The sequence below is a fragment of the Emys orbicularis genome, chromosome 3 (genome assembly GCF_028017835.1).
Source record: "Emys orbicularis isolate rEmyOrb1 chromosome 3, rEmyOrb1.hap1, whole genome shotgun sequence".
Taxonomy (NCBI): domain Eukaryota; kingdom Metazoa; phylum Chordata; order Testudines; family Emydidae; genus Emys; species Emys orbicularis.
This window is the reverse complement of record NC_088685.1, coordinates 138617012-138643349: the sequence shown is the minus strand read 5'-3', so window position 1 is coordinate 138643349 and position 26338 is coordinate 138617012. Positions and strand designations below refer to the sequence as shown.

At 43.6% G+C, this 26338-nt stretch overlaps 1 protein-coding gene across 1 annotated transcript in view; it reads right to left on the bottom strand.

Annotated features, from left to right (window-relative positions):
* Window positions 1-26338, bottom strand: part of RYR2 (ryanodine receptor 2) — a 527178-nt gene that overhangs the window by 464597 nt on the left and 36243 nt on the right. Inside the window, exon 3 of the mRNA XM_065401458.1 lies at window positions 23535-23639. Within this exon, the coding sequence (XP_065257530.1) occupies window positions 23535-23639 (105 nt within the window). The remainder of the gene's footprint in view (window positions 1-23534; window positions 23640-26338) is intronic.

Below are 26338 nucleotides of genomic sequence, written 5' to 3'. Positions count from 1 at the left end.
ATATTTTCTGTCATCTTATCTATCCCTTTCCTAATGATTCTTACCCTCATTTGATCAAAGCTATAGGTAGCTCTTTTTGTTCCCAGACTGAAAGGACTTGGCATTAATCTGAAGTCTAATTCTGACAGCTGCCCTCTACTGCCTCAGAGCTATTAGCATTGCACTTGTTCTAGCTATGACTTGAAACGTAGTATTTTTTTCTTGTTGCACTTCATTGGAATGCTTCAGTCTGCCATACGACTGTATTCCTTTCTACAGTATCTTGCAGAAGTCGGGACTGTATGTCAATTTTTCTGACTCTGAATAGCCTCAGCTTGCCATAATGTTCCCCAGTATATCACTAGCTAGAAACTGATGTGTCTGCGTTTTGGACCCCAAGGACCAAACCCCATATACCTGCATGAAACAGGTTTGAATGCCACTTTTTCCCCCCCATGCACCCAGGGAGAAGTCTTTACTATCATATGTTTTTTAGGTTAAGGGACCATACCTGTATCACTGTCCTGTCCACCCATATTAGTGTTCCTTGTGAAAGCATATGGAGGCACTTGCAGTGTTAGATGACATTTCATATTTGTTTGTTTATTGCTGGCCTGAAGCCACCTGAAAGTTTTCATGCCTGAAGAAGGGGGCTGAGGTAATGCCTGCCTGGACTCAGCTGCCCGAGAAGGGCCTGCATCGTGAAGAGTCCACTCTTTCAGGTAAAGCTTCCCTGACTAGGGGAAACAGCCACATTTATGGTGGGTACCAATTCCGGTTAAATTTGGACTAGTACAGAGACCCGTTACTGCTCTCTCTAATGTTAGCAGCATCTGTGCTATATCCTGTGCCCTCTCTCCATGGTGTGCAGGGAAATGAAGCGCAGCTGAGCACTGCAGTTCGAGGTGTGGTAGCTGGTGCAAGCTATCGGGAGATCTTCCATCTGGTGTGCTGCCCTTCTGGCTTCACTCCCCTCATGGAGACAGGAAGGAGCTGCTTGGCCCAGAGCCAGCATCTTTCCAATCCTACCCACTTCTTTTCCTTCCCAAGGAAAGGAGGTCAAGGCAACCCCACCCAGACTGGGCTATGAGGGAAAACTTTGCCCACTGAACCAACTGAGCTCCCCAACAAGACACTCGATTAGTCAGGGGGAAGCAGGATATGCAGACCCTTGCTTTTGCTTCCGTCTTTCCTCGGCCCAGCTCGCTCCTCGACGGGACATCAGCCTCGTCAAACTCTTCACAACAGAAAGGGGAACTGAGAAGACAATCTCCCCAAAAATCAAATGCAGCCCTAGGACACAGATCTGAATCAGACTGACACCGAACTTGTTAGTCTAAGATTTGAACTAAAGTTTGGAATTTCTCTGAGAAAAGTTCTGCAGCAGGAAGGGCTGGCTGAGCTTCCAGCTGTTGCGACGGCATTAAAAACTGGAGAGAATTTCATGAGGTGGGACTGTCTCCTGCTGCTAATGACTGAAAGGTCTGGTTCTGTCCCCAAGGCTGAAGTACCCGTGGTAACAGAACTGTGGGCATTACCACAAAGAAGAATGGAGAGCAGATATAAATCCAACCTACTCCTATCCTCCACTGTTTTCAACTGAACATAGCAGCTTTGGCAACTGGGTACTGCACACTGCAAATAAAGTCTTCGTATTCATTAGTTTGGGGGCGGTTATCAAAAGAAAATTAGAAAACTCAATGTTTTCCATTCTGATAGTCATGGAAACTAGGATTTTTTTCACACATTGAAACAATGAAAGACTGCCAGTTCTCTCCATATATTTACTAAAGATGGAGCTGATTCATGAAGTTCAAATCTGGTTAAGATATGAATTCAACCTTCCCCCAAAGGCTTTGGCTAGGTTTGATGCTTCAGTTCAGCTCTTTTTACAGACAGGCCCAAAATACAAAGTTCAGGGTCTTCTCTAATAATTAACTGTAAATGTTCTAATAATTGCATGACCTTCTCAAAACACTCCCGTTAAGAAGCCTGAAAATACAGGGGAAAGTCTATTCCATTCCCCTCAGAAGTCTCCTCCACAAAATCATTTTTGCTAAGACAATTATGAAGAGATGCAAAAGAGCAGACTTCTACACAGTGAAAGTGACAAAGTACATTTCAGACAAGATATCCAGGTCTTTACATGAAAGAGACCATACAGGCATATCAACTCCTCAAAATTTAGAGAGCTAGCCAAACACAGCCAAGCGCTGAGCTGCTATTATTCTGAGCACTATAATGGGATTTGATCACATGGATTGTTATCATTAGTGGGAGTAATGTGGCTAAATCCTGGCATACAAAGCTAAACATGTACCCTTTAGACTTGATTACGAAATGAGCGGCTTTTAAAAAAAAACAGAACACATTTGTGAAAAAAAGATTGATTTAAATTTAAATCAGACAGTTGCCAAAGTAAGAAGGCTATTTGTGGTGGCCCAGTAGGGTTGGGTAACAGAGCTAACCTCCTTCCCCTTGCTGCAGTACCAGGGCTGTCCCATCCATGACCCCCTAAAGTCTGGGGTGGGGACAAGGGTTAGCAGACAGATCTGAAATATTCATAAAATCATCAGCTATACTTGTACCCCTTCCTGAACCAATCATTTCCCTCCATTCTAAGGCTGTGAAGGCTGAATCCCCACTCTGTCACTTTGAGTACAGAAGGTGGGGGCCCGCAAGGATTTTAAAAATTAATACTTGCCACTCAGGCTTTTATTAAGCTCCCAACAAGGTTACAGCTTTTCTCTGACCTTGGCTTGGTAAACGCTGCCACCACCCAAATGCAAAAAAAACCCCTTGGATCCAGGAAAGAGCACTTGGGAATTCCTTCCTATGGGGTAATCTCAAGTCCTTTCACCCCCCACCCCCTCGGGGAAGAGCTGAGAAAGAAAACAAAGGAAATTAGCTGTTGCTACCACTTAATCAAACAACATGCACAAACCTCTTAGGACACCAAATATACAATCCTGTTCTTATAAAAGGTAAATTTTATTAAAAACAAAAAGGAAGACAATACATCTGGAACTTAGGCTTTTGCTAGATTTTAAAAGAGCAATTCCAAAAATTAAGCACCCAAAATAGCTTTCTTGGGGGTTATCTTAAAGATTACAAGCAAACAAAAGCACCTGGGGTTAGCACAGAGGAGTCCACAAGCCTTAAAAAATAAACAGAAATAAACCTAATCACATCTTCCTAAACATTCCTAATTTACTTACATATTTGGGTTGTTAAAAGTAGTTCTAGATATGATCTGATGATTTTCATATCTGGTTCAAACTTTACACAGCATTCCTGCTGCCCATCTCTTCAGCCCAGAGAGAACAACAGACAAAGGGAAAGTTTCTTTCCCAATTTTAAAAAGTTCTAGCCTTCCCATTGGCTCTTTTGGTCAGGTGCCCACTTTTTTTTTCTTTACCTGGGGGACTTTTTAACCCTTTACAGGTAAAGCAAGTAGAGAACAGCTACCAAGAGAGATTTTACAACTAACTGGCTGGCTGGGTGTCCATCGAAGGGAGATATCCCCCCACACTTCATTTATCACAAAGGCATAGAAAGCCATTGAACTGAGTTTTGCTGCATACAGGGAGTTCACATAGGGTTTCCTCAGATTTTTCCCCCTCAAACACACAGAGAGGAATCCAACTGACTTGACTTCCTACTGAGCCTTAAGTGACCAAGGAAGGGGGTCAGATTTTCCCCTTTGTACACAGGCTACCCTGGAAATAAAATCAGACAATAGTTTCCAGTTCAGTGGTGTGAAAAACAAGTCTTTTTTAAACAGGACAACCAGGAGATGTGATTAATTAGCCATGACTGGATGATTAGCTGGGAGTTAATAGGCTCATAATACAATTAGGTTAGGACACAGTTTTAAATGATGGGTGGCCATATAAAGCATTTGCCTGAAAAACTAAATGCTCTAGGAGTTGCAGTGAAATCTGTGAAATTAAAATTTCAGTCCTCTCCCATGTTAGGAAAATAGGTTACATTTTGTATGCATGTCCATGTACACTGTGGGCAATCTGACTTTGACATTCTGTTAACAAGGCCTGACATGGATTAAAGAACGTGCAAGAAGAGTCTGCCAATATTACTCACAGCATCAAAAAGGGTGAAGATATGCTCACACATTACAATTAGGACACCTTATTCAAAAAGTCACTACATGAGTTTATTCTATGGCTGGTTAGCTTCTCATGTAGTCCAGAGACTATAGTTTAATGCCCTGCTTTCAGAGCTCTGATTCTCAATATCTTAGGGGCATGAAAAAAGATGACAATTTGATTAGTATAGTTTACTACAAAATCATCATGCTTTTTATAGAACAAAACAATGGCATCCTGGAGATTGGAAACTGTTGCTATCAGAGGGGAAAATTCTGGTCTCGGATCCAGAGAGCAGACCCTGACTCTGCTATTCTGCTTAGCTCTATGTTAAGAACTGCTATCAATAACAGTTACCATGTATCAATATCCAAAAACTATCAATGCCACTCGGGGGGGGCGGGGGGGGGGGGAATGTTACAAAAGGTATAACCAAAAATAATGGGATGAAATTAAGGAAAGCAAAATTTAAGCTAAACAAGGGAAACTTAGTTTTTCACACAGACAGAGAACGATTGTGTTTGATACAAAAGGAATTCAAAGTTATATTGTTCATCACTGAACCCTGAAGTCAGTGGTTGTGTCTAATATAAATAGGTTCAGGTCATCCAATGAGAGTAAGCAGAACCTTTTACAGTTAGAAAGGTGTGACTAACTGGTAGCACACTTTGATTTATTTGTTTAAGACTGAAAACCGCTGGTCTATGTCAGTGCAGCCACCTCTGGCAGTGGACAGCAGCAGCTGATCATCTCCACCTAGCAACAAAAAATAAGAGTTTAGAATATGAAGTGAATACTGTATCCAGCTGAAATTTAAGGAGAAATTTAGATGAGTGGTTTTGATCTGCCTAAGTTGGAATTTAGTAGAACGTTTCATGAAAAGTGCCACAAACGGCCAGGTCTATCAGTGCAAGTCTCATCCAAAATGTACACCTCTCACAGCAGAATGACACTGAAGCATCTTAGGCAGAAATGTTTAAAAAGAGAAAAAGCTGCACCGTTGGTGGCTAATGTGTCAATCTTGTTCATATGGGGAAGTCAAACAAAACGTTCTAAGGTTCTTTGACACAAGCGCAATACAAACAGCATGTATTTGTCCTAGTCAGTTCCATTTAGATTTCCATACTATGCTCACCATTCTAGTGTCTGCATGGACATGTATTTCAGTTCTACAGGTCCTTTCATCCATTTAAGAAAGAGGATTTCATCCAGGGTTAGTTCAAATTTTATTTGCATCACCAGTTAATTACATGCAAAAATCCTGCTTAAAAGAACATTATTAAGGTTGCAAAGTTAAGCTCTCAGAAGTTAGGAACTGCCAGATTAAAGTTTTCCCCCTTGTGCATGTGCATTACAATACAGTCTAATTACAGAATAATGTAGTATTTTTTCCCTGCTGACAAGAGTAATGGTGAGACTCAAGAGATCTTGGGTTCCATTCTAGGCTCTAAAAGAAAGTGGGTTCTAGTGGGCACAAACTCTTCTGCCCATTTACCCCATTTCTTCCCAGTCCCATTCTCCTCACCTAGCCAGTCCTAGTCTCCACTCCTCAGGCTTTTCATCCCAGTCCCAGTCTCCTTGCCAAGTCATTCTCAGTCCTCCTATCCCCCGTACTCCTCATCTGATCTGTCTCTCTCCCCACCTTGCCTCTAGTCTCCCACCTTGCCACATTCCCTGTCCCCTGTAGTTCCCAATTCCAGGCTCCTTCCTGAGGTTCCTCATCCAAGCTGTCTCTCTCTCCCTCCACCATTTTCTTGTCCCAGTCTCTTTGCCCAGCCAGTTCCAGTTTTACCTCACATCCCAGCTCCTCATCAGATCAGTCTCCCCTCTCTCCTGACCTCCTTCTCCAGCCCCATTGATCCTCAATCCTAGGCTATTTACCCTGCTAGTCCCAGTTTCAATCCCAACTCCTCATCCAATCTCAGTCTACCCCTGGTCCCCATTTGCCTCCCCAGTCCCACACTTGTCCAGCCTCACCCTCTGCCTGCCAGTACCAGACTCAGTCCCCTCTCCCTCCTACCAGACTCCAGTCCTAGTTTCTACTCCCCTCAGGCTGTTTATCCTAATCAGTTGCCCTTGCAAATCAAGAGCATCCCAATGACAGAGGACAAGGGGGTACTCAACACAGACCACTCAGTGCATGCTTATATATTGGCTGGGAGCATCGACAGACACACAGACTACAGCCACAGAGCATTTTAAGGCACTCAGGGTTCCAGGACAATAGGTGACAACCTCTCACCGGTTTAGGTTGACCCCCAAATATGACAGCCCTCTATCCTTTTGAATCAGGCAGCTTCTTCCTCCACATTAACCAACCCCAGCAGGGGTGACACAGACAGCACAGGAGAGAGAGTTTCCCTGCTCTCAGTTCCTGTGTCCAGCTTTGACTTGGCCCACAGCAGACCAGAGCTACAACTGCAAGGAAAGTCTTGCTCAACCCTGCACGGGAGGATGTTCAGTGAGGACAGAATCACCAGGGAAAATAGATGCTAAAAGAAGTTGCTACTGATCATGTGCATACTGCAATTTTTCAAAAGCTTACAACATAGTGAAACTTGGGCAGATTTTTATTGGGATGGAAAAAGCCACAGCCTTGACACAAAGGCCACCGCCCCAGCCAAATGGCAAGCCCCTGCTCTAAAGCAGGAGAGTACTAGTTAGCTTCAAATAAAAGGTTCTCCGAATTCTTTAACATGAGCAAAACAATGTGTTTTTCCCTAGCCTCATGCTCAGGAACAGCAGAACCATTCTGACTAACGATTTTCCAAACAAGTTCTGCCTGAGGCACATACAAGGCTTGGACAAATGCAGCCCAAACGGTTAAAGTTTGGAAAAATTATAAGCAACTGAAAAAAGGGTAATATAACTGAAGGTTTCAGGTAACCTTAACACTAGGCAAAGCTACCCTCAAGGCTTTCATGATAGCTCCTCTGTTGTCAATATATCAAATCATAAGACCAATTCAGAGATGAGTCTAAGAGTCTTGGTTGGATCCATCAGTGTGTATGTTACACCATTTTAACCTCCCTTAAACCTTATCCATTTACTAAAGTGTAACTTACTCACCCTTACCATATCCCCTCTGAATTTGTCCAGTGAGACAGTGTACAGGAGTCTAAATTGGTGTAACTCTCAGACGAATGGCCCAGAGGAAGGAAGTAGCAAGAAAAGCATCTAATAGGAGGTGTACAATTTTGTGGACTAAAGTAGGCCACCACCATTCTGAATTTAGGCCAATTCCTGGCTCCTCAGCAAGTAAATTACCTGCCTTTAGACTCTTTTATACCTAACTTGCACCATCTTACATATCACCTCTGAATTTGACCTCGAAGCTTGTCAAGAAACTGGAGAAATCCAATAAACCAGGAAGAAACCAGTACTATTAAGCAGATGGAATCGTAAAATCTGTTCTGAATTGGGAGGCAAAAGGGCCACAAGTTCAACTCATAAAAACCCACTTTTACAGCTATGAGAGTTGGTCATGAATCCAAAATCCAAAACTCCTTTAAATACGGTAAAAAGACAGAAGATAAGGCATTTGGGAAATTGTTCCTATTGCATAAAGCATTGGTTAATGTTTGCAGCCTCCAAATCCTCAGGAGGTTTGCATCCCGTGTTAAATCTAAAACCTCTAAACCCTTTGTTAAGTACAAAACCATTTCAAAGTGGTTTGTGGCAGATTTAAAAATGATACATTACACAGGAGATCTGTTGCTAGAAAGAGAGCCCCCTAATGCTTTCCTAAGTACTCCAGTATATGACAACAGAAATTTCTTTTGCCTCACTGATGAAGAGAAATTGTATCAACTGGAAAGTGATTATCTTTAGATTGTGAATACTGCTCCCCCTTCCCCTCCAGTGGGTAAGTGTCCTGAAGAGTCTAGGTGACAGAGTGCAACTTTACCTATTGTGCAAAAGAGTCTTCTGTTAGAGGATAATTTTTATAAAGAAGATTTGGTTTAAATCTAACAACATGTGTGAAAAGTCACTGGGGTTTCAGACAACAGTGGTAAACAGGGGGCCTGACAGGCACAGAGAGTTTCTTGTGTGTACATTTCCCCACACAAACTCCACAATACGGTGTGTGCTGTGCACTGTAGTCTGGATGGCAAGGAGCAGGGGCTTGAGCTACAGACAAGTGCACACACACACACACACACACACACACACACACACACACCTTGTCGCCACTGGTGGTGGCAGCATGTAGGGTACATACAGCTACATGCCACAGTGAAAAGCAGGCTGTAGATACCCAAGACAGTGAAAGGTTCTGGCAGGAGAGAGCTGCCAGAGCCTTTCCCCACTTCCTCCCCAGGCTTTGGCCACACGGCTTTGGGCTCCGTTCCTGGGTCCTGTCCCCTGGCCGTGAAGCTTTGGGTTATGGCAGAAGGGCTTCAGGCTCTAGCCCCCTACTGCTTCCCCCGACCTCCATCCAGGGCTTAATTTGTTGCCAGGGCTGAGTACAGCTGCTGTGAAAAGTGATACTTGTATGTTTGTTGAAAGCACTTTACATAATAGACTTACTAGCTAGCAATAAATAAATTACAATGATTTGGGCGTGTATATGTGCATATTTATTTGGTTTTCCTAAAGCTAATTAAGTATTTTAGGAAAAAAGTGTGTGAACGGCCACCAGAAAGAGTTGGTGGCGGTATTCTGAGGCCACCAAAAAATTTGTCCTGAGAACCCCTGGGCAGACTCATCACATTAAGAGCTGAACATGAAATACAACCATAATAATAATAGAAATGAAAAGATCAGCAACTCATTATTTTCTGAACTTTGTTTTTTTAAGGCCTGAATTTGGAAGATGCTGATTTCAATGAGAGTTAGAGCATTCAAAACCTTGCAAGATTGGGCCCTTATGAGTAAAGTAGACAAACTTATTCAGCAATATGAAATATTGCTGGGATTTAGCAAGCAATAAAAATAGATCTGGGCAACCAACAGTCTTTTCTACTTAGACACCTCATTCACTTGTGGTAGGTTGGCAGATAGATTACTCCCTTGTCTCCTCACAACAGCCTCTTGCACGGTTATGGTATCACCACCTCTTTTTTTCTGTCCATTTTCTCTCTCTTGTCCTGTTCTGTCCTTTTTTGTTTATTGAACTTCCTTTACAAAAAGAATTACTCTTTATTTGACTTCCTTTTCTCTTGTAATTCCCTTTCTCTGTTCCCCCACAATATACTGCGCAGAGTGGTAGCTTTCATGAGGTTGGGTCCCATTTGAACTCAGCTCTGCTGGAAGAACAGAAAGCATAGGCCAGCGTCCTATCGCATGAAGGGCTGGTCTACAGTACAAAGTTAATTTGACCTAATGACATTGCTGAGGGCTGTGAAAATTTTCATGCCCTGTGCAACATAGTTAAGCTAACCTAAGCCTCAGTGTAGAATTCTTCCGTCAACCTAGCTAACGCCTCTCAGAGAGATGGATTTACTACACTGATGGAAGAAACCACTGAAGCATCTCTAGTGTAGATGTACCCCAGCTCCTAACATATGAGTTGCTCCTATGACTGGCTGTCATCTTACCTGCAGCTGTGGGAGCATGTTTGCAAAGGGAAGCAAAGTGGCACTTGGGCACTTCCTCCTTACTCCTCTTGCCCTCCAGCCGGTTCCCAGGTGCTGCCCTCTCTGTGCTCGCACCACCAGACTTGGAAACAGTGCTCCAACAGAACACTCGTGAACTGGTGTGAATCAAAAAGCAGTGATGGGCAACCTAAAAAACTTGGTTCTGATAAGGACCTAAAAGCAACCAAAATAATTTAGGGACAGTGTCCAGACTTTTCTAGCCTCTAAAAAGCTTCAGTTTGGAGTTTTGGGAGAAGGTTGAGGTCAATTCTTATTTTGGCCTGACTGATTTGTCCAACCTTACAAATAAATTGAGCTATTAACATAATGCTGTGGGTTTTAGGCTCCCTGCAATCAGATCTGTGTGAGTGGGCCCAAGCACAGCCCCAGTGACTTCAGTGAGGCTCTGCACAAGTATAATGGTCTGTCCACAAAAATCCAATTGCAGGACAAAGGTCTTAATCAGGAGAAAGGCCATTCTGGCTGCTGAAGCACAGAAGTGAGAGACAGGAAAGCTGAGTTCTATTCATGACTGCCAAAAATCTTGTGGCCTTGGACATGTTCCTTAACCCATCTGTCCCTCACTTTCCTCATTTGTAGGATAGAGATAACACCAAGAAAGGTGCTACAGAAATACAGAGTACTATGTACAGGGGAGAATTAATTTTCCTCGCTAGAATACAGTACCGCAGCCATTTGAAAGGTGTTTGTAACCCTCACTTGGAATTTGCAAGCAGGGCCGGCTCCAGGCACCAGCCTGGCAAGCAGGTGCTTGGGGCGGCCACTCCGGAGAGGGGCAGCACGTCCAGCTATTCGGCGGCAATTCGGCAGATGGTCCCTCACTCCCGCTCGGAGTGAAGGACCTCCCGCCGAATTGCCGCCGCAGATTGTGATCGCGATAGCGGCTTTTTTTTTTTTTTTTTGGCTGCTTGGGGCGGCCAAAACCCTGGAGCCGGCCCTGTTTGCAAGCTCCTGAAGTGCCAGACTGAGCCTCTAGGGGGCCCTACCAAAAGACTACAACTACAATGGGCCAACAGTGAGATTTCTCCTTGGGGTGATCTGGACAAGCAGTCCACTGGCCCAATGACAGGACTTTACTGTTCCCCAGCACGGGGACAGCCTGACTTAGAAAGACGACAGATTTAGTTTCAGTGTTGAGTCTGGAAGATGAGAGCAACAGCACAGCTCAGCAAGTCATTGCTGAACTCCCACCAAAGGGAGTTCTTGCACTGCCATGAGATCTAGCTGCACGGATCGGGCAGGTCCTGCCCTGCAGCGACCAGCATCCAGCAGAGAAAGATCTGACCTGGCATTGGCTACTGAGAGCCAGCTGAGACCCACACAGGACTCCAGATTAGGGAGCCAGCAAGCCAGGAGAGGACCCTGCCCCACCCAAAGGTGAAGATAAAGCAAGGGCACCATTTTCATTCCTTTGCTGGGGCTTTTGTTTACGTATTTTATTTATCCCTTGTGTACTGGGCTTTATGCTCCTTGCCAGCTAGTTGTATTTATTTTCTCTAGGGACAACACCCTCTTTATGGCACAGCGAGGAGTCATCTTAGGTGGAGGCATCAGGAGCCAAAAAAGAACACAGGATCCAACCCATGAGAGGAGAAGGGAAAAGCTGCTCCTAATATTGGTGATTCCAAGCTTCCAGGAGAGAGAAGGGAGGAGGCTTAAACCACGCCTCAGGGAGGGCTACATTTGTTATTCCCATTATACATTCAGAGAATACCCGTATTCAAAGAATAAAAACTTTTTAACTGTACCCACTGTTGGTAGTAACATCAATGGAAATTTTGTATCAACATCAGCACAGAGGAAAATTCTTACCACTAAGCCTATAGTGGGACTGCTATTACTGTATTTGAGGCACTCCAAAGGCCAAATTTTGCAGGGTCCTAAAATATCCACCACATCCTACCATGCAATGATTCTAAGATGGTTGTTTTGGGGTTTCTTATCAGAATCATTTTAAAAGGTTTGCATATAGATTTTAAACCCTGCTTCCTTACTTTAATCTTCCTCCAAAAAATATACCCTCCCACACACACTCTTAAAGGGTTGCCAACCCTCCAGGATTGCCCTGGAGTTTCCAGGAATTAAAAATTAATCTTTAATTAAAGATTTCCACGTGATGAAACTTCCAGGAATACATCCAACCAGAATTGGCAACCCTATCTCTCTCTCTCTCTCCACACACACATATTTAGCCAATTAAATTAAAAAAGAATTAGAAAGTCATTCTAGTTGTGAAAATTAAAAATATTATCCTTCATCCTGCCCTACTTCCTATCTATCCTTAGATTTGGAATAGGGAAGTGTCAACAGAATAAGAATAAAGCATTTAAACATCCACTCCCATCTTGCAGGTTTGTGTGTTTATTCTTATTATTGGGTCCAATGAAAGAAAGTGGATAGCTCTCTAGGATTTCCCAAACAAATAAAAAATTGAGTATTAAAGAATAGCCACACATCAAAGAGCGCTCTCTGACCACACAAACCATTGTTAAGCAGGGTATAACATATGTTCTCATTGGTCCTGTCATTTCATTTAAGATATTGTAGATTTAATCAAAGGTGAAGTTAGTATGGCTTCAAATTTCATGTTGCAAGTGGAAGCTGCATATCTGCTGTTTATATTACAAGTTTGTGTGTGCGATTGCAGCATGTCTTCCATCTTTAAGCTTTTAATAACACTTCAGAGCTGCTCAGTGACAAGTGCCTGGAATTTTTGCAGGTCTTTCAGATACAGTCAGACCCTACAAGCTGTGCAGGGATGGACTTCATTCCTTCCCAGATTCTCCTCCCTTCTGTTCACCATACCAGACCCTTTGTCACACACACAGCAGACTCCAGTGCAGCTGTGACAGCAACAGGCTGTATTCCAAGAATACCACACAACTAATGGATGAGGTCCCAGGCAGCTGTTGCGTTGAGCGGATGCTGGCTGGCACTCGCAGAGTTCTTATATAGCTGGTTGGGCATCCTCTGGTGGGCCGCAACCAATAGGGGGTAAGCTATACTAATTCAATTACAAGTCCTGGACAGAATGCATGAGTTCCTTGCACAAAGTTAGTGTGAAGTAATACTTTGTAAAGCGAACAGCCTATAGCTGCAGGCATCACAAAATTATACTAAGTGCACATACAACTGATCAGTTTATATTTTAACTGCATATTTACTTACATTATTGTCAAACATTTTCCCTTAAGCTTATAAATATTTTGTTTTCATATTCTAAGAACAACATTTAGCTATCTACTAAGTTCTCATCTTCTTTCTTGCCACTTCCCTGTTCAAGATCGGCAACTTTTATAGCCTTCTTCCGAAACTCATGATCATATGCCAGGCTGTCATGCAGATTGCTCTCTCCAAGATCTGCCAATATCTGGTCCACATACTGAGCCTTTGGTCTCCCCATTGGGCATCTCCATCCACAATCATTGCAAGAGCAATCCTACCAATAGAACTCTCTGATCTCTGCTGGACATGCCTATACCAACATAGCCTAGCTCCACCCCCACCCCACAGCTTGTCTTCAGTTGGAGCAACCTGCATTAGGTCCCTTACAAGCTCTTTTTGTTTCCTATCATGGAGTGTCCTTAATGTTCTTTTAATGTATTTTTATGTATTATAGAAATTATATGCACAATTCCTATTATACAGTAAAAATACATTAAAAGAACATTAAGGTTGTAAAGTCAAAAGTTAGGAAATGCCAGAATTAAAGTTGCCTGTACAACCTTAATTTGATTCACTTGCACATATGCATTATGGTACTTTTTAAATTACATGAGCATACACCATATTTTCCACAGGACCCTTCCACATTCAGTGCACAAGATGGATAGTGCTCACTTAGTGAGCAAGCTACTCAATATTTTGTTTTCTCCTTGTTGTTTAATGTATGACTCCATGTCTTATTTACTATAACTATTCAAACCCCTACTCGGAAGACATGAATTTCCTCATAGGCTTTTCTATGGTATTCATTACTATAGTATCAGAGTGATTCAAAATATTAATGAAATTTATTTTTACAACACCCCTGTATGACAAGGGGCTTGTAGTCTCCCAGCTGTACAGATGGGGAACTGAGGCCCAAAAGCCCAAATTCACACAGGTACTTAGGTGTCTAAAGAGTCATTGAGCCAGAGAGGGAGAAAGAAAGCCTCTATAGCGGGGTGGCCAAGCTGCAGCTGATGAGCCACATGCAGCTCTTTTACAGTTAAAATGTGACTCACGAAGCCCCTCACACACACACCCATGCCCCTCCCCGGCCATTCTCCGCTTACCAGACTGGAAGGGAGGAGCATAGGCAACGACTCCGTGGGTGCTCCAGAAAAAAAAATAGTGGGTGCTTAGCACCCACCAGCAACCAAGCTCCCCACATCCACCCCCAGTGTCTCCCACCCACATCAATGCTGATCAATTCCTCCCCCTCCCTCCTAGAACCTCCTGCATGCTGCGGAACAGCTGTTCAGTGGCATGCAGTAGGTGCTGAGAGGGAGGGAGAGGAGCAGGGACGGGGCATGCTCAGGGGAGCAGGTAGGGCAGGGGTGGAAAGAGGCAGGGTAGGATTGTGGCCTTGGGGGGGAAGGGGTGGAATGGAGGCAGGGCTGGGGGCAGAGCAGGGGCAGGAAGAGGCAGAGCAGGGGTGGGGGCGTGGAGGAAGGGATGGAGTGGGGGCAGGCCTGGGATGAGGGGAGGGTCAAGCACCCCCCGGGTAGAGGGGAAGTCAGTGCCTATGGGGGGGAGCTCAGGGCTTCTACCCTGCAACAGGGCAAAGGGCTTCTTCCAGAGACGACTGGTGCCTGCTGAGAGTGGGGGAGCACAATTTAAACACCCCCCGCCACAATGCCCCCTCTTACCCTCAGCAGCCTCTCCCTGAAACTCCCAGGTGTTAGCTTCGTGTGGAGAAGCAGTGGCAAACACCCGGGAGCTGAAGGGAGGAGCCGTTGCTTTTGGTCCATGGGCAGAGGCAGCAGCAAAAGCAGTGGCACTCCCTGCAGATCCCAGCTGTCTCTACCTATGGCCACAGCTCCTGCTTGCCAGCTCCAGCACCTGCCATGCAGGGAGGGGGCCCGGCAGCACCATGTGACCAAGCGGGGCCAGCAAACCCTGGCAAAAATATGGAGCGGACACATGACCCCACGTGCCCCACCATGTCATCATTGGCTTCTGCCCAGCGGGGAGGGGGTCTTGGGGCTTCAGCCCCACAGGGCGCACCTGCCGGGCCTCAGGGCTTCAACAGGAGCAATGCTGAAGCCCCGAGCCCTGGCGGGTACGCCCCAGCTCTTGAATTTATGAAGATTGTCATATGCAGCTCTGAGGGTCAGTAAATTTGGCCACCCCTGCACTATAGCCTGGTGCTTAGTGCACTCATGTGGGGAAGTGGGAGACCCAGGTCCAGCCCCCTGTTCCAAAATTACTCTTTCATTATTTAGCCATAGTGGAACAGCTTTAACAAGAGAGAGAGAGAGATCCCCACATCAAAATACCCTATAGATCAGTAGTTCAAGCAGTCTTCTGAGAGATGGGAGACCACTGATGAAATTATTGCAGACAGAGGGGGCATTGGAACATGAGTCCCCCACATCCCAGGCGAGTGCACAAACCACTGGGCTAAGAGTCATAAGGTGGGTAAAATGATCACCACTACTACTTCCTCCTCTTCTTCCAGTCATTGTGTGTGTGTTGTGAAGGTGGCATCTAACTCATTCTCCCAAAATACAGCTTAGGTGCCTAAGCCATCCTCCTCCAGGAGAGGGGTTCCCGGTTACTGGATTTCAAGCAGAGAAAGGCACCTCCTTGCACCCCACACTTACGTGCCTGTCTCCGATGAGAAGGGCAGGACTTAGGACACACCCTTCTGGTCAGAATCTCCCATTGGCTAGCTTAAGCGGCTTTCTGCCTAGTGTGCTGGCTTTTGTGGATCACCTTCTAAGGCGCCTCTCTCCCCCCAGTCATTGTAGGGAGCCTAGAGGCTCAACTCAGGCTTTGTGGATTGCAGTGTTGTTCCAGTGATTTTCCAGGTGCCTAAAAGTTAAGTATTGCAATGCTCTGCATCACAGCAGGTAAGTCCCTTTGTGGATCCAGGCCAGAGAGATTAAGGTCAAAAGTTTCTACTAATTTTGGGTGCCCAATTTCAGACACTGACAACCTGATTTTTCAGAGTATTCAGCATTATATAGCACTTTATATGTTCAAAGCACAGCTCCCACTGACTTCAGCAGCAGCTGTGAGCTCAGCACCACTACAAGTCTCCAGTCAGGCAAATGCAAGCTCTGGAGAAGAGCGCTCTCTCATGGACACAGACTCTTGCTCCTTCCACCCAAGTGTGATCCAATTCTGGCCTATCCCCTCCAATATGTCCCTGTCCCAGTTCTGTCTTGTCCCGATCACTGGCTCCTTGGCCCAGTCCCATTCTCCTCACCTCACCTCGCCAGTCCCAGTTTCCATTTCTCAGTTCACTCATCCTGGTCCCAGTCTCACCCTTGCAGCTTCCCCTTCCCAATCCCAGTCTCCCTGCTAGTCTCTTGCTCAGTCATTTTAGTTCACCTCCAATCTTCCAGCTTCTTGTCCTCAGTCTCCTTGCCCAGCTAATCCCAGTTTTTCAACCAATTTGTCTTTCTCTCCCTCCTCCCGCCAAGTGTCCAGTCAATATCCCTTACCCACATTCTCCAGTCCCAATCTCCTTTGCAGAGCTCCTCACCCAATCTGTGTCTGCCCCACCCAGCTCCTTGTTCCAGTCTCTTTGTCCAGCCAATATCAGTTCTTTCCCCACACCCTGCTTTCTCATCAAATCTGCCTCTCCTCCCTCCTAACCTTCCTCCCCCCACTCCACTTGTTCTCAGTCCGTGTTTTCTTGGCGAGCCAGTCCTCGTCTCCTGCCTGGCTCCCAGTTTCCTTGCCAGCCAGTCTCAGACTCCCTCCATCCCAACTACTAGTTCCAGTTTCCCACTGTCCTGCCAGCCTCCAGTGCCCGTTCCTGCTCTCCCCTTCACTCTGCAGCCTTCCTGTCCCAATGTGCTCCATTCACATCTCCCACAGGTCCAGCTTTTGTCCTCTTTGCATTTGAATCAGGCAGCTTCCTCCTCCATGTCGTCTGGGCCCAGCAAAGGATCAGAGTATAGGAGAGAGTCTCCCTGCTCTCAGTTCCGGAACCAAGATGTGGACCTCACCTGTTCGTCATCAAGCCAAAGATGCAGTTGCATGGAAAGTCCTGCTCAGTCCCAGGCAGTGAAAAGAAAGGCCACACCCACCAAGTTTCAAGTCCCTGCTCCAATGCACAGGGGCGATAGAGTTTTTTAAATAAAAAGCCCACAAGAATTTTTTTATGTGGAAAACACATTATTCTCTAGCCTTGTTCTCAGAAATGGCTGACATTTTCAAAAACAGAATTCAGCCTGAGGCAGATTCCCCCTATGGAAAATTTCAACCTAACCAGTTAAAGTTTAGCAAAGTTATAAGCAGCTGCAAACAGGGTCTAATAATGTGAAGTGTTGGGTAACCTTAATAGATGGTGGTACCTGCCCCTACTATAATAATCACATGTCCTCTTAATAGTGTCGTTTTTACTCTATATAGTCCTCTTTGTGTAGAACTTTTTCCATGACTCTAATCATCCTTGTCAACCTAATCTACATTGGATTTCATCTGTCACAGCGTTACCCAACTGCGTAAGCTAGTTAGGGCCTTCTTCAGTTCTTCATAATCTTTTCTAGTCATGACAAACTCTGTCATCTGCAAATTTTGCTACTTAACTTTTCATCTTTTTCTTTAGCACAATAATGTTAACCATCTAGTGCTAGTAGGAATCAATGGGGCTTCAGTTTCCCCAAATGTAAAAGTGGGGGGAGGGGAATCTACATCACATAGATGTTAGACTTTATTCATGGTAAGGAATTTGGAGATCTTTGTTTGAAACATGCTTTTTAAAGTATGATTCATTTTTAAAAGGATTTTTTTTGCTTTCACAAGACACTGGCTATTGACAAATTTATTTGACAAGCAGCTAGTTTCATCTTTCATTGTACTGCAATGTATTTATTATTTTAAAGAAAGATCAAATAAATATCTGATGAACAAAAAGTGATACACAAAATTAAATTAACCTGGCAACAAAAGATACTTTACCATAAGTGAACATGAGCAGAAACATAGCCTTTATGCTGGCTAGAACAAAAACCTGCTTCTCTTGTGGCTGAATTAAGTTACATTTGTCCTTTGCGTTGTGTTTCCTGAAACAAACCCAATTATACCATGATACAAGTCATTTGCTCTCTTTTGTCCTATATTTCTTCTACTCCTCTGTATTTAAGATTCACCTAAATGAGGCCTGCTAACCTAGTACCTTAGAGTTATATATTAAATGCCCCCCAAAACAAGTGTAACCAAAGTATACACAGTGTAACTGACTTACAACTTGCCAGTATCTTTTTATGTGAATGTGTGTGAGAGAAAGATCAGTATGTACTATACAGGTGATGTCTGTCCATCACAGATATTCATAAAAGTGATTCAGGACAGGAGTATTTTCTTTGATAGCAACATTAGCTGTGTCTGTCACAACAACACGATGCATTCTCTTCTCACTTTGGCCTGCAAGGAGGAGCACTGGCCCTGGTCACTTTTTCGTGTTTTGGTAAAACAGTAGTGTCTAGACAGAGGCACCAATCAGAATCCTATTATCCTAGGATATGTAGAGTGCAAACAGAATGGGAGATTCTCTGTCCCTGCTCTGAAGCGGGCTTATTTCAACACCTCTGGAATCCCCAGCTCCTGAACAGGACCTAGTTCTGACAACCTGGGAGGGAGGGTAGGAGGAGTGTGTGTGTGGGCATGAATGTCGGTCATGGATTTGCTATTCTTATCAGAAAAGTTGAAGAGAATCCTCCACAGCAGGATGTGGTCAGGTTTGGGTTTGCAAGTGACTTCTGAGTCAGATCAGCTGCATTGGTTGAGATCTGGCAGATGCTGTAATCATGGAGAGGGAACAGGACAGGTCCATGTATATTCTTTATGCTGGGGCTAGTTGGCTTTGGGGTGGGTTTCCTCATGACCAGCACTCCTGCCTTATATTTCAGTTTTTTTACTTTATTAGAGAATCACAGTTACTAGTGTAAATGTAGGATGACTTTGGGGGGCTTGGGTGCCACTTGTAGAGAGCAAGTAGTGTACATATACACATATATATACACATGCACACACACATGTATGTATTTATATAGTTTGTACAAGATCATTGGCTAACGATGAGATAAGTTAGAATGATGCTGCAAAATCTCTGTCATGGTATATTAACATGACCTTATACAAATACTCAGGAGTCCACACAGTATCTGCTTAGTATCTTCTGAATGAGACATAATGAGAGTGAACTTGAAGTACATTTGATAGATTGCCATATCTTCCCAGTCTTCATTACACATAAATATTTTTATCTCAGTTTCTCATTGTCCTCGATTATGTGGCTCTAGGGATATATTTGTTATAGTTAAACAAACAATAAAATTTTGTAGAATTTAATTTAATGTTTCCTGTCAAGTGATCTTCGTTACTAAATTTCCTAGTGAAATTTTCAAGTAACAAATAAGTAACAAATTATCTCTGGAACTAACACTTCCCTTTCCCAAATATAAGGAAATGGAGTTATTACAATTAAATTCTGGCAACACTCTGGAAGATATAGTGTTTTATACATAAACATAAAAATATCTCTTCTTGTAATGCTTAAAGAAAGCATAGCAGTCACTAAAAGTTGAAACTTGCAGCTTCTACAAACAGCTACTAACACCAGAAATTAAGCTTCTTAAATAAGGACCTATCCCATAGCATTCAAGTATCTAGAAGCTGAAAGGGGTCTTGGTAAGTTATGTAGAGTATATATGGACATTGAATACGCTCCAGCTAATTTATCAGGAAGTGTCACATGCATTTATTTTACAGTTATTGCTCTTGGTTTTCAGAGATTTACTGAAAAGAAAATTAGTGGCTTTTTTTTAGTGTTATAATAATTATTAACAGATATATAGCACTGATTTACAATCAGGCTTAAGTTCTGCTTGGAGATTAAGATAGATTCTGCTCTGATCCCAATGTATCAGTCTCCTGGATGGCGGTGAAGACCACACAAGCAGCATCATAATGCACCCCTGCAGAAGCCAAGCAAAATCCATCCCTAGTGATCCATGGGATACCAGCATCATTACTAGGGCCCTACCAAATTCACGACCTTGAAAAATGCATCACGGACCATGAAATCAGGTGTCCCCCCCCGGAATCTGATCTTGTATGCTTTTATCCTATACTATATAGATTTCACGGGGGAGACCAGCGTTTCTCAAATTGGGGGTCCTGACCCAAAAGGGAGTTGCAAGGGGGTCACAAGGGTGGGGGTCACGGTATTGCCACCCTTACTTCTGCACTGCCTTCAGAGCTGGCCAGCCACAGAACAGCAGATGTTGGACGGGCACCCAGCTCAAGCAGCTTTATTTCTGGACAGCAAGATCTGATTTCAGCCTTACTTTGTGTAAATCCCACACAGAGATCTCTGCCTAAGGTACACAATTCTCAATAAGGATAATGGACTTCTTACAATAGCTGGACAAGCCTTACACCTGATCTGGAATTCTTTGCTCACTCAAATCTGCAGCTAAAGTCCATGGCATTTTTCATGTGTAAGGAAACCAGAATCAGGCCCTTTTTTTTGAAGATGATGTATTGCTGATGTTTTTCTTACCCGTATCAGAAGTGGGGACACTGAAATGCTAACTACATTTCATAACCAACTGCAATACGACATGTGTCACCATAGCAAAACCTTGCCTAATCCAGTCTCAGTCAGGCCCTCTCTCCTTTTTAGGGTCCCCAGTGATGGCACATAGACTTGCATTTCATTCAAGTATATTCCCTTCTTGAGGTTCTGGTTTATTAAAATAGATCAGTGTCATCTCAGATCAAACTCATCTTTCCCAGACTCTACAGTCTTTTAGGCCCTTGCTGGGCTCAGTAGTTCCTTCCCAACACCCAGGCACTGCTGCCTGGTATTTTTTAAGCTTCCATTTTTGTATGGATGCCCCTCATGGCAATCAGCTCCAACCAAGCCTTTCCAACTCACTGGTATAGCGAATCCCTCCCCAGGTCATCAGTGACCCTGAATCTCCTGCACAAGCCTTCCCATTCTTTGTGAGTGTCTCTGAGGCCTTGGCTACACTTGAGAATTCACAGCACTGCCGCGGCAGCGCTGTGAAGCGCGAGTGTAGTCGCGCCGCCAGCGCTGCGAGAGCTTTCTCGCAGCGCTGCAAGTACTCCACCTCTCCGAGGGGAGTAGCTTGCAGCGCTGCGAGCGAGCGTGCAGCGCTGCAGGCGCTGATTACACTGGCGCTTTACAACACTGCACTCGCTGCGCTCGGGGGGGGCGTTTTCACACCCCTGAGCGCAGCAAGTTGCAGCGCTGTACAGCGCCAGTGTAGCCAAGGCCTCAGATGCTCTGCCTAGGCACTCTGGAGAGTTGCCAGTAACCTTCCCTCTTCCCAGAAGACTCGAACTCCCACTGATTGATCATAGGCTTGCCTTCTATTGCTCATCAGGCCTGATTCCTAATCATATGTTCTCATAATGTACCTCTGGACTGAGAGATAAACTAATCACAAGTGCGCCTTCAAAAGGCCAGCTTGCCCTGTGATTGCCACTTATAACTAAAAAAAATTATGGCTAGACTGAAAGTTTGCCAATAGAACAAAACACTGTAAAAATACTAAGATTAAGATCAAAAGAAAAATGTTTAATACTGGAATTAAAAACAATCCCTTCTAGTGTTCTGTTGTGGCCCTTCTGAAACCAGAATAGAGAAGCGAATCTTATTTTTTCCTCAGCGTGGTACAACATGCACATGCTCCCTTCCCCCATGTGCTGCAGCTCTGGATCCCTCTTGGATTCACCCCAATGGTACTCCTGCTATTGTTGGCCCAGACCTATCCTTACTGGGGGCAGAATGAGAAGTCACAGCAATACAACAACTGAGTTCCTCAAATATTGTTAAAAGCAACAAAGAGTCCTGTGGCACCTTATAGACTAACAGATGTATTGGAGCATAAGCTTTCGTTGGTGAATACCCACTTCGTCAGACGCATGTAATGGAAATTTCCAGAGGCAGGTATAAATATGCAGGCAAGAATCAGTCTGGAGATAACGAGGTTAGTTCAACCAGAGAGGGTGAGGCCCTCTTCTAGCAGTTGAGGTGTGAACACCAAGGGAGGCGAAACTGCTTTTGTAGTTGGCTAGCCATTCAGTCTTTGTTTAATCCTGAGCTGATGGTGTCAAATTTGCAAATGAACTGAAGCTCAGCAGTTTCTCTTTGAAGTCTGGTCCTGAAGTTTTTTTGCTGTAGGATAGCTACCTTAAAATCTGCTATTGTGTGGTCAGGAAGGTTGAAGTGTTCTCCTACAGGTTTTTGTATATTGCCATTCCTAATATCTGACTTGTGTCCATTTATCCTTTTACGTAGGGATATATTGTTGTGGACATATTGCTATCACTACAGTTCCATTGCAGCATCTCTGGACATCCTTTGCAATTGCACAGTTTTTGGGGGGGGGGGGGGGGGTTGGAGCGTTGTTGACAGCTCATGCTTTTTTGGTGCAGAACTGCAGTTCAAGCTTGAACTTCTGGTGTATGCTTTCTCCATGGATTTGCTTGCTATTAGTTGCAGTACTTGCAAATTCCAGAAAGAGTGATCCCTGTCTGTAAGTATGTATTTGCTTATTCCAATATTACATGCACATCTCAAACATACTACTCCGTGTGCTGCTTTTGCAGTTAGTCCTTGGAACAAATGCTCAGTGACACCACATGCTCTGAAGCATGCATGGGAATGTTCCTGGATTTCATATCCCAACTATCATTTTTTAGGCTCAGTGCCTGACATTTTCTGGGACTGACTACAGCATATTAGTTTGGAGCTTGCTTTCTCTCAGGCATTCTCAGAGCTTCCAGGGGGTCTGTTTCTCTCCTGCCAGCTTTCTTGAGTGACAGATTTGCTATTAATCCCTTCCTCTGTTTTGTCTCTGTATGTTACTCCTGTACCACAGCCACTCTTCCTCAATTACAAGCTGTTTTCAGGATATGGTCCATGCAAAGGATGTGTGCAATCCTAAACTACGTGACTGTAAACTAACTGAACTACACCGTATACACAAAATTAATCATACTACTATTATTTATTTGTAGATAGTTATTTGCTACTCAGAGTTGCTACTCTATTTCCCTCATCACTCATGAATGCAAGGATGCCTAATTTCCATATTCATCTAACACCTCTGATTAATATGACATCTTCAATTTTAAATCTGAACTAGTGGACATTTTTGCTCAAGCAACATAGAATAGTGTCATCTTTTAAAAAGAACTAAACATGCCTGATTCTGCATTTTAATATTACCGAGTATTTTGATTTGATACAGTGGTGTTTATATGCCACTAGGATGCTCTACAGTAACACAGCCCTGCATTTGGATAGGGGCCTTAATTCTTCTTAAGGCATGATTTAGTTATGTTTCTAAACTGTGATTATTTTGTTATAGTGATAGTAAGAATGCATGTGCCCTCAGCGACCTTTAATCATAATTCCTCAAATCCTACTGTCAGCTCACTAATTTAGGGCCTCATCTTAAGAGGTGCTGGACTCCCACAACTCATTGACTTCAATGAAAGTTGCAAGTGCTCAGCATTCCTCGGGATGAGGCCCTTTCTGTACTGGAGAATGAGACTAAAGCTACACCAAAAGGAAGTCATTGTGTTAATACTGTGGAAGAAATGGTATATATCCCCAGTTGATCAAAAAAGTCTAGATTGGATTACTTACCCCTTCTGCTTTCTCTTCAGTGTTAGCCAGCATTTCCTGAAGAGCTCGCACTGACAAGGATTGTTCCAGCACAAAAGTACAAATGGAGAGATCCGGTGGAACATTCTAATTGAAGAAAGAATACAAGTTTACATTAATGATGTGATTGCCACCAGCCAAAAGTTGCTATAAAATCGCTTCCCCGTTTCACTCTTAATGTCTCATTGAATCCGAACGGATCTACTTGGAAAGCATGAACACAGGAAACCGAGTGATTATTACATGATTTCTAAAACAGGTGTGTATACACAGATCTATTTTATCTTTAAAAAGGTTTATATATTGTACAGTATTCCACACAAACAGAGCTACACTGAAACATTAAGGTTGCAAAGTTAAACACTCAACAATCAGGAAACAACAAAGCCAAGGTTGCCCATGTATCCCACTGAGTCAGTGTGTGTTATGCATCCCCCTCTGTTCCTGATCCACAGAGGATGTGGCTCACGCTGTAGAGACTCATGCATTTAGCTCTAGAGGTCCATGGTTCAATACTCAATATATCAGCAAAGATGGTGGCAACCAAACCTACATACCTTACCTTTCCTCCCTAATGTGCATGCACTATGATGCAATCTTTAATATCCCAAGCTGGATAGATAAAACAGATCAATAGCAATCTACAATATAGGCAGATACAAGTCTAAATGCAGTTTTGCAGGTTTCGGAGTGCTATTGCTTTGCACATCTTCACAAATAGTGGCTACTTTATTTACTGCTTATGGTTATGCTGGTCTTTTTTTCCTTTAAACATATTTGCTCATAAAAATACCCTACACACAAATTAGGTTCCTTATCTACTGTCTTGACTACTGCAACCTCTTTCTCTCTGGCCTCTCTGAAATCCGTGCCTCACTCCACTCGGGTTTGCTTTTCTCACAAGCACTGTTGTGCTTTCTTCTAAGCAACCTTTTACTTATGGAACATTATTTATTAGCATTACCGTAGCACCTAGGAGATCTAGTCATGGGGCAAGACCCCACTGTGCTAGGCACTCACCCCAAACTATCTTATAAAGCCACTATCTTCTTTTGAATCCCTCCCTTCAGATCCACTTCTACTATGATTACTAGGAGGAACTTCCAACTGTCTTCATAACACTGTAATGCCCTCAGCACAGGGACTCTGCTTTCACGCTGTGTTTGTCCAGCACTTAGCATAAGGAGGCTCCAATGCTGACTGGGCTCTCTAGACGTGGCTATATGAATAATTAAAATAAGTAATACATTTATTAATTAGCAGATAATTATTAATTGAGAGATTGGGAAACTCAATTTTTCAGTGAAAAGCAGGAACATATTTTTCACAAAACATTCATGGGGAAAAATTCCTATTTTTGGACCTACTCTAGTTGGTTAATTAAGAATAGTACAGGAAAGAGAAAAAACACTTGAGTTTTGGGCTTGTGTATTCCATATAGATACCATTTGGGTAAATATGATCGATACAGGATGTAATTAACTAACTCCTTAATACTCTAAGAAGCTTTAAAAATATTACAAATATGCATTTAAATGGCAGACCAACACATCTTCTCTATTTCTATTTTAAAAAACCATTCAGGAACATTTGCAAATATGTAGTAGGCTTGGCATAAGAGATTCAGGACTACGATAGTGAGAATCTGACTCAACTAGAAACTTCTAGACACGTGTTGGCGATGTCCCATTGCAAAATAAATATATATATTATCAATCTATACTAGATTAAAATGGCCAGAGTAAAAGTCATCAAATACCTGTCATTTCCGGTTTGTGTCCATGATCCTGATCCCATAAATTGGGGAATAAGAGCCTATATGTAAAGCCCTGTACCATCCTATGAACTTTCCCAAATAACGAGAATCTGTCATCGGGAGAGAACATCCTGTCTGAAGGCGTCTATACTACAGCATAACATCAACGCTGCTGCACCGATGCAACTGTGCCACTGTAGTGCATTTTCACCAGAAGCACTATGCAATGAGAGAGAGCTCTCCTGTCAGCATAACTACTCCACCTCGGCGAGAAGCGTGACATAGCGTCAGTCAGGACAGCACAAAACTTGCGTCGCTTCAGGGTTGGGAGGCTTTTTCACACCCCTGAGGGACGTAAGTTAGATCAACTTAAGCGGTAGTGTAGACCTGCACTGAACGTGTTACTTCTGTATTGCTGTTGTTCAGCTGAAATACAGTGGCAGTGGCCCATACAACTCTGATAACCTTACCTTTGTGTTGCCAGGGAATGATTAATATAAACAGAAGGTGAACAAGCCACATATATTTATAATTATGTGACTAGATACATGCAACACCATGAGTGCAGGGGCCTGGACTAGATGACCTCTCAAGGTCCCTTCCAGTCCTATGATTCTATGAACACTGTTTTTAAAAACTAAGCATGTTTATATCCACACCCCATTTTACTCTGGATGTATTTTATTTCCTACTCTGAGAAGGCACCAATCCTTTTTATAAACTTAACGAGGCTCACCTTTCCTTAATTGTATCAGATTCAGGAAGTAATCCAGCTGCTTTCATTTTATTCCACCCACTCACTCTCATGGACCAGGGAATTTAGTTGTCAGTCTCCAATTTTCCCAGGGAGCAGCAGTTTGGGTGGAATCCACAAAGGGCTTAGGCGTTGCTATGCATCACTCTTTGGCCTCATGACTGTTCCACTGTGTATAAATACTTAAATAATTTATCTGGCCAGAGAGAGACAGAAGGAGTGTGTGAGAATGACTCCGTAGTCCAGAGGTTGGCACACCACTGGGCTGAAAGTTAT